The sequence below is a fragment of the Wolffia australiana genome, chromosome 2, assembly GCF_029677425.1.
Source record: "Wolffia australiana isolate 7733 chromosome 2, ASM2967742v1".
Classification (NCBI taxonomy): Eukaryota; Viridiplantae; Streptophyta; class Magnoliopsida; order Alismatales; family Araceae; genus Wolffia; species Wolffia australiana.
The window spans coordinates 1,714,195-1,723,139 of NC_135836.1; the positions used below are offsets into that span (position 1 = coordinate 1,714,195).

Below are 8,945 nucleotides of genomic sequence, written 5' to 3' on the forward strand. Positions count from 1 at the left end.
CTCCTACAATGACTTAGGGCATGGCCACCTATTGAACCCTAATTGGTCATCCCAATTATGGATACATTTTTAAAATCAGAGTCAAAACCTTATTTTGATATTTGCACTAGCTTGGCCAATGACTCTATGGGATTGTATTCTCTTCTGTTGAGGGAAGATAGTCCCATCTTGGCCACACAATTACCTTTATGGGGTAATTTCTGCCTATAGGTTTAGTATGCTAGGAAACTAATGAATAGGAACATGTAGGTAATAATCAAAGCATATTTGTTTAACTTACATGATGTAATCAGTAACTCATGCCAAGGATCAGTTTCACACATGCAACATGAATTAACTTAGCTGAGAATGTCGGGCTCTAGGGATGTGATTAACATGAAACCATGTCAACTCATGTCCGTCTCCTTCGATTCCGTCTCCTTCGATCTTGTCTCGTCCCGTCTCGTTCGATCTGGTTCCGTCTCGTCTCGTCTCGTTCCGTCATTGTTTAAACTCTCTCTCTACCTCTTCTACCTCTTCTACCTCTTCTCCCTCTCTCTCTACCTTACTCTTTCTATCTCTCTCTCTCACTCTCTCTCTCTAACTCTCCCTATAAAGATTTGAAAAAGAGGAGGGAAAAATCCAGTAAGATCAAATTTCAATCTCTGCCCACCGCGAACTCGTCGAAGATTTCATCTGGGTGGGTGTCGCCCTTCTCTTCTAGGGCGATGTCGATTTGCCCCCACCAGTGAGATCTGAGCACGACAATCTCCGTTTTCTTCCAATCTCCGTCGTTCAACATCGCACCAGCCATTACAGGTATCTTCTTCGATCTGCTCCCGCGTTTTAGGGTTCTTTATCGAGGGATCTGCGATCTTCTTCCTTGTTTTTCATGAATCTGTCTCGTTAGTTAGTGGCGCGTATCAAGTTTCAGATTTTTGGTCTGTCATTGCAGGATTATTTTTTCTCACGCGGTGCCGATTTCTGCAGGAAAATCTTGTTCCGGATTTCGATTTTGTAGTTTTCATGGCTGCTGCTGCTGTAGCTGAACCTATGGCAAAAAGGAGAACGCCGCTGGAGTTGCGGGTGCGCACCCTTCATCTTTGTTTCGCTGTATTCTTTTGCTTTTCTAATATTCTATATCTAAACCTTGGCCCTGAAATTCTGTAGAATCGATTTTTTTAATTTCTTTTCTCACCTGCATTTTGGATTACAGTTTCTCTTTTTTTTGTTGCCTGATTTTCCTAAGGCAAAAATACCAGTTGCGCAGGAATTTTATTCTAAATTCTCTTGGGGTAATGTAAAGAATGAATAAATCTCGATGATTATTTTCACTCAAGTTTAGGAACTCAATTTAGCTCAAGAATTTCTTATGCCTCCCTCTTTACCGTAAAGGTCAGTAAAGCTATTGGAAAATGATATTCAACTGTTTGTATGTTGCTCCTATGTATAATCTATAAACGTTGTTTAAGTTAAGGTTTCAGCAATCAGATAGGATATTGTCCTCAGAAAATAATTTAACCCATCAGTCTGATCAATCTGATCCGATCAATTAACTGTCTGAATCAAACTCATCCCATCGATCGGATCAGATCATGGAGTAAATCGGTGATAGATCTGCATTAATCAATCAATTAGTCGATTGTGATTGTAGGATCGGGACCTGATCCAACATTTTGATGGATAGGCCGCTCTCTGATCGAAAAATTGATTGATTGCCAATCCCTAGTTAAAGCTCTTTAATCGATCTTCACATTCTTTCAGGATATTCATAAATAAGTCATTTATATTGCTTTATTCGATATAATTGTGTCATAGTTCAGTCTTATTGGAGAAAAAAATCATGAATGGAAACCCTTTCAATATATGTCTATATCATAAATGGAAACCCTTTTTCGTTGAACCCAAGTGATACTTTACTAATGGAAAGATCAAAATTATTTCTCAATTTTCGCAGTGCATAGTGTTAGTGAGAGGACTCTCCTAGTGGGTCATGTTCTATAAACCCACTAGGCTCCCTCACTTATCACTAACTCATATTCTCTCCTCTCTCTCTCCTAGGGTATATATACCCCTCCTCATGTACATTCTAGTTAAGGATTTCATTTCCTCTCCTTCCTCCAAGCCCTAGCATGGAGTTCAACACATAGTAATCGAAATTTCTTTATGGGAAAGGATTTGTACGATTAATCTTGATAACTTTTCATGAGACAGGGCGAACAGTTAAAACGACAAAAATGTGGAGTTCCTCCAGATGCACTGTCAGTTCCTCGATTTTTAATTTACTGAATTGCGAGAATTGCTGCAATTTGTAACGATGCTTTCATTTTGGCGTCAAACAGGGACAAGAAAACGGAATCCGTGAGGGGACCAAAGTACATAAACACGAGAGTTGATGAAGTTTATCCTGCTCGAAAGCTTTGTGACAAATGGAGAATGGCTGGTGAAAAACAAAAGTCCAAGGTTGCTCCTTTCCTTTAGGTTCTCTAGAATTTGCATCCGGCACTTAGTTTTTTAAAAGTCAATGCACTTTGCACTGACTCTTCTTGCAAAGATCCTTTGCCAGGAGTCTCTGCTCGCAACTGAAAGAAATAATATCCAAGTTGGATGCTCCAGAACTTCGCAATTTAGGTATACTCCTAGAAATTCTATTATAATTGATTATGTCATGTATGTTCATCATTTGTTCTTTTTTATTGAGCTGTGATGTAGTGAGGATGTGAGAAATTCAGCTACAACTGGTGATAAAATCGGTGATGACAACTCTCATAAGGCAGAGAGATGTAGTGGAAATAAATTTCTCAGTGTTAAGCAGCTCTCTCAATGTGATGAAAGAAACGAAGGCCATTCCACCATTGATATGGTATGTTTTGTTGGATGCCCATGTGATTTATCTCTAATTATTTTTCTTGGCTAATACATCCTCAAATTCTTTAGGACAAGGCACTTCGGGGACTGAATGTTCAAGAAGGGCTCGATAATTCTTCATTTATACCTAGTTTTTCTGAGAAGTCTGGTATCTTGACGAAATTGAATTCTAGAAAATTTAAATCTGAGTTCTCTCTTCCTGGGTGTAAATCGCCGTTTGATTTTACGTTGAAGACTGCTTTGAGGCTGGTGTCCTCAGCTTCTGTAAAATGGTGCGTACTCTTGGTTTTTCTGGATTTATTTCACTTGTTAAATTGATTTCGCGTGGCATAACTTTGAATCACGTTCATCTGGTCTTTTATGTCTAACTATCGCAATTGTATTTTTTCTAAAAAGAAAAGAACCCTCAAGAACACTAAATTTGCTGTTGTTTTACTTCTTGTGTTCCAAATATTAAAACCGTTCCTCAAATTTCAGACACATCAGTTTAGTGCAAAGAGAGTGTAACTTATTGGTATGTTGCCATCACCAATGACCTTTTTATCGTAAGATAATGGGGTTATTGGCCATGGCAACACACTGATAGAGGTTTTCATGTTTTGGGTTTCAACAATAAAATATTTACGTAAGGGAATGCCATGCAGCCTCATATTTTGGGATTTCTCTTCCTTTTTTCGATTGATCTATGAATCTTTTGTTAAACGTTATGCGGATTGGGAGACTAACAGGGAGCAGAAATTCCGAATGTGCTTAGTGTGAGTAACATAATCTTTTAAAGCTTATCACTTCGAAAGCAGGAATAAAAGTGGTCTTGGTCAATAGTTCCACTCTTTTTTCTTGATTTCTATTAATGAGTGGCAGAAGGTGTAGGATAAACAGAAATAAAAAACCATTAACCCCGCATATTATTTTATTTCAGTTTGATTTATCCTCTATTCCCTATTCCCACTATAATCAACTGTTAATTAATCAAGTTAGAAAATTTAAGTGTTACATTCCAAATAATGCTAATTGTTTTAAATCCTTGACGTAATAGGTGTCACAATCTGACATCAAGTTGGGCATGCAATGATGCTCTCCAACCTCTGAGGGTATCAAATGCCTCATTCAGTAAGGTTTTGAGCACGTGGACCTTTCCACAATCATCTCTTCCTTCCTCAGTAATATCTGCCTTGTCACTCTCATCATCACAGGCAGGTTTGTCATGAAATCATACTTGTGCTGGAATAAATGCCATGTCCATGATTATTATTTTTCAATTTAATAGTGAGACTTTGTATGCAGAATCCAACTTTTTGTCAAAGCGCCAACTTGATTGGGATGATTCATTCCGGAGTTTATATTATTTGCTGAGAAGGAATCAGTGTAGCATATTTTATGGTAATCTCTTCCTTTCCGGCTTATTTTGAAATGCCATGCTGCCATAAACTCTGATATCTTTTACTTGCGCTGTCGCTGAGTGCGGATTTCCTTACTTAAATTGTTCCTGAGGGATTGTCTAAGTCATCATTGAAGTTTATCTTCCTGACTCTTGTCTTTGGACCTATTCTGTCTTTGATCTCTATTGGTTCTCATTCTGACTTAATCATTGTGAGTGACATCTGATATGATCCCCTCATGACCAGTTTCCAACAAAATTTCTCCTCCCGTTTGTCCAGGGATTTCTTGCTGATTCTTGATCGTCTAGATCAAGACTTATCTTGAAGAAGTAATTGGATTCTAGAAGATATCAAATTCTGAGAGAGGAGACGAAAATGGCACCAATGCGACAGTGGAATGTTCAACGGAATACAGAAGATAGAAAGAGGACGGGGATTGTGCCAGATCTGGCACAATCTCCTTTGCGCAGGAGGATTTCCTCGCCAGACCAGTCTTAGATGCGACCGTTTTTACTGAATGAAACTTCACCCCCTTGCTCCATCGTTTGAACTGGTATTTAAAGGTCAGAATTCCCACCTGAATGTGGTCAGCACGCGCTGCTTGAAGTAGAACGTGAAACATGGACTTTCTTCCTTCGTTTCTGCATGGGATGCCTGGGGAGGTTCATATCAGCATCATTGCAGATTCTACAAAATATTGGATTTCGTATTCTTGATAATATAGGAGGTGTATCAGAGACATGCAGTCAGCTTTTTGGTTTTCCAGAAGACAGTCATTTTATTATCAAACAGAATACCTGTATAAATTCAGGTTACCCCAGGTTTGGACCTTTTCCAATTGATGTCCTTAGGTGTCCATCTATGTAACAGATTCACTATAGGGCTTACAAATATGTTTAGGTATGTGTCAAAGAAACACTAGAGGAAGGGAAAGACTAAAATATGAAAAACTTGGGCATAACACTGGCACTCCCAAACATTTGTCTATAGTCAGTAGTTCTGCTACACACATTTTTGTGCGACATTATTGTTCGTATTAAAATTCATATTGAAAAATATTCTGAGGCATATCTTTCTGTTAAAAAGAGAATACAGATGTATCATCAACGGGTATCTCTTTTTACAATTTATTCTGCAATAATACAGATTTATGAAAATTTTATTCTTAATTTCTCTTATCATCTTTTATGCCTAAAGTAAAGTATGGGTGTTTTTCCTCTCATGTCGGTATGAAAGTTCTGACTCTGTGGGTGTGCAGTTCATACAATGCAGTTTGTGACGATGTTTGTCGGCGGGCAGTTTTCTGGAAAAAAGAGCAAAGTCAACGCGTACATCTCACAGTCAACCACTGGCTTGCGTTCTTTGCTCAGAGAGCATGTATGACGTCTTGGCTTGCACTTGGATAAACATCAAAATTCTTGTTTTTCCTATTTGTTTTCATTGTTCGCTCATGTTAATTTTTCTGTACGTTTGTGGGTCAATCAGGATGTTGCATTCACCATGCCGCTCTGCCAATCTGAAACTGTGCAAGCTGCTGAAGACGATCTTGTAGAGTTCTCTGAGATAGAGAATCGAAGGCTTGGCCAGGTATCCTTCTCTTTGCATCTTAATCTGCACTCTGTTTTTTCACAAACCATTGACATTGACATTGGATGCTGACAATTCAACATCGACAGTGTTAACCACAAAAATCAACCTTCAATGGCATTTTTTCAACGCCAGTAATAGTGGTTGACACATTTTGATGGTTGATATTCATCAACATCAATGACATTTTTGAGAATCTTGTTTCATTAGAAGTCCCCCTAAACATCATTGTCATCATCAATGTCAATGGAAGTGGTTTTGGTTGTCGGGTTGATGATTCCAATCACTTTGATTTAGCTGTTTTTTTTTAATATTACCTTGTCAATGTCAACCATTCTCCATAGTTGGTCTACATCAATGTTATTGTCAACTACCAATTAATGTCAACATGGCTGTCTACATTAACACATTTGCTCCAGAAATGACGATATGGTTGGATGCATGCAGGCACTTCATTTGGATGCCATGTCTGAAGTGGATGGGACTCCGCAATCACTTCTTGCTTTCATCGGAAACCGTTGCTCTCATGCCCTCTATGACTTCCTATTGAATCACAGGCAAGGGCTATTTTCCTGTTTCTCTCTCTCTCTCTCTCTCTCTCTCTCTTTCTCTTACTCTGTCGTTTTTTCAGACATTTATCTGCCACTCCAACTGGGGTTGATGTCCCTGTGCTCTACTCGCCTGTACCCTTTCAAAATGCATCTGTATCCATTCCAGAGGTCAGTGGTCTCTCTCTCTCTCTCTCACTCTCTTTATGTACATTCATATCTATGTCTTATCTCCATCAATAGATCAAACTCTATCTTCCTCCCTCCCTTTCTGTCTTAGTCTGCGCTGTTGGTTGTTGTTGGTACATTTTTTATATCTCTGAATATCGTGATCTCAATTTATCTCTCCATTTGCATCTATATCTGACTTATTTTTGTATGTTTTGCATTGATATCTTCCTCTCACTAGGTCCCAATTCGTTACTCCCAGTATATATACATTTATAATGTGTCCCTATCAGCCAATCTAGATGCTTCTCTTTCTCTCTCTTATCTTGCAATATGTATACATGTATAATGTGTCCCTATCAGCCTATCTGGATGCTTCTCTCTCTCTCTCTCTCTCTTATCTTGCAATATGTATCTACTTGTTTTCATTGTTGACCCCGCCGGCACTTATGTATATTTATCCCCACTCTCTCTATATCTTTTCCCTTTCTCGATATCCCATAGATTTATCTATCTTTATGCTTTTGTTTTTCTCTGTCTTTTGATCTATACAATGAACTTATCTGTGTTGATATCTTTATCTGTCTCTCAGTACGTTTTAATTTATATCCCACTGAATTCACTCCTATCTTCATCTTTCTCCTTTAGTTTCTATCCATGTCTCTCTCCTCTCTCCTCACTCTCCCTTCATATTTCTATTTATCTCTTCCTCTCGCCACCTATCTGTAACCCTCCATCCCCACTCTCAGTCTCTCTCCATCTACATATGTATCTTTGGCACAAACTTCAAACTTTCTTAGTGATCTCTTTCCTTTTCTCCATCTTGCAATTTAGCTCTCTCTCTCTCTCCCTCCAGCAACATAGTTAGTGGGCATATTCTCTCTCTCTCTCTCTCTCTCTCTCTCTCTCTCTCTCTTACGACATATTTATCCGTCATTCTCCCCCTTTCAGTATCCACATATTTGCCCCTTCCACTACCTTTATACTTAAATCTTCATCTTTTTTGTAGTCTCTTTTTTCCCATCTTTTTATTTAGCTCTTTCTCTATCGACATCCTGACCCATCACTCGCCCTCTCTCTCCCTAACTTAATACTTCCCATATTAATCTCTTTTTTCTTCAAAATTTCAAAAAAACAATTCTCTCTCTCTCTCTCTCTCTATCTGCCGACATACATAACCCATCATCCTCACTTAACTATCATCTCTCTGTTCACTCTCTCTCTCTCTAACCCCTGTTTTGCCTGGATGTTGGCTTGGCTCAGGTGAGATACAGAGAGATGAGAAGGGTCGATGAAGATGACGCCGGCCCAATGTGCTACAGCGTCGAGCTCAAGGACACCATCCTGCCGCCGTGGGTCGTCTCCGGTCTGTGCGCCGCCATGCAAGCTCATGGAGACAGCTTCCATTTGAGGTGAGATTTTCTTTATTTATTGCCCACCTGGGCAGAATCCTTTCACTCATTATGCTCCCTTGTTATTTTCAGCTTCTCTACCGAGCCCGTCTCCGGTGGGTTAAATATTGCCATGGATGCCGTCTTTGGTAAGTCAACCGTGTCCGAGGGGTTGACCCCCTTGGCTGGGTTCCATGGTGCTGTCTTAACCCCGGACTTGAGGTCTGGTTTCTTAAAAGAACTCAAGTATGGTGATGGCTGCTACCAGGTTTCTCTCTCCTCCATTTGATTCCGTCATCTCTCTCTCTTCTCAACCGGTTAATTCTATGTGTTCCGATATGTAAATGAGAATTTTCTTTTAACAAAGAACGCGGTTGTCTCATTTGGCCGACCTTATTAATTAACTATTCTCTATTTCTTGGTCTATCTGGAGTGTTGGCTTCCGGTTCTGACCTCGTTTCTCTCTCGACCTTCTTGGAAATGTGTTGATTCTACTTAGAGAGGAGCTCCTCTGGTGTGAATTGTTGCTTTTTTTAGGTCAAAGGTTGTCTGCCAGTATGTATCTCTCTCTTACACATTCTGTTCCACTTCGGCGTCTTTGGCTAACATATAGAAATGAAGCTGGATTTTTTTAGTCACTTATTGTTTTATAAGTTCCTGCCATAGGTTAGAACTCTTCTTTCCTGTCTCTTGGGATCCTCTCATTGTGTCTTCCAAATTGAGTCCTATCTTGATCAAATATATCATTTCAAGCCTAACCATTAAGATGTTTGAATTTCCAATTTGTCCCTAAAAACTCACCAATACCCTTCCCCAAATTTTTAGATCACCTCAAATTTATTGAGGTACCTGAAGTTGATTGTTAGTAGGGGCCTGATCTCTTTGGGATCTTATACTAACAAAATTTTATTTATGAAAGTAATTTAGCATGTTTTGTCGAAGTTCTTCAAATCTCATGGTTTATACAATTGAAATGAGATTACTTATATATTTTCCAAGCTAAACTATTTACTGGACCAATAATA

The 8,945-nt window shown here is 39.0% G+C and overlaps 1 protein-coding gene across 3 annotated transcripts; it reads left to right on the forward strand.

The window, feature by feature from the left end:
- Positions 1-546: 546 nt before the first annotated feature.
- On the forward strand, positions 547-8,344 carry LOC144716511 (downstream neighbor of Son). Of its 3 annotated transcripts, none has more exons than XM_078591642.1 (15): positions 547-798; positions 970-1,065; positions 2,194-2,240; positions 2,322-2,442; positions 2,546-2,610; positions 2,692-2,842; positions 2,917-3,119; positions 3,884-4,044; positions 4,132-4,227; positions 5,485-5,603; positions 5,712-5,813; positions 6,261-6,370; positions 6,445-6,532; positions 7,793-7,941; positions 8,014-8,344. In XM_078591642.1, exons 2-15 carry the CDS (start codon positions 1,006-1,008, stop codon positions 8,207-8,209), a joined length of 1,668 nt encoding a protein of 555 aa, XP_078447768.1. In that variant the 5' UTR covers positions 547-798; positions 970-1,005; the 3' UTR covers positions 8,210-8,344. The 3 variants fall into 3 exon arrangements, with proteins under 3 accessions (XP_078447768.1, XP_078447767.1, XP_078447769.1); XM_078591641.1 differs by having other exon boundaries at positions 550-798; positions 2,534-2,610; XM_078591643.1 differs by lacking the exon at positions 2,194-2,240 and having other exon boundaries at positions 550-798; positions 2,534-2,610.
- The last annotated feature ends 601 nt before the right edge of the window (positions 8,345-8,945 follow it).

Bases quoted from the DNA above. Each gene is read 5' to 3' on its own strand.
- LOC144716511 (XM_078591641.1), top strand. From the start codon at position 1,006: ATGGCTGCTGCTGCTGTAGCTGAACCTATGGCAAAAAGGAGAACGCCG. The intron at 1,066-2,193 runs GTGCGCACCCTT...TTCATGAGACAG, and splicing joins GAACGCCGCTGGAGTTGCGG to GGCGAACAGTTAAAACGACA. The intron at 6,371-6,444 runs GCAAGGGCTATT...TCGTTTTTTCAG, and splicing joins GACTTCCTATTGAATCACAG to ACATTTATCTGCCACTCCAA.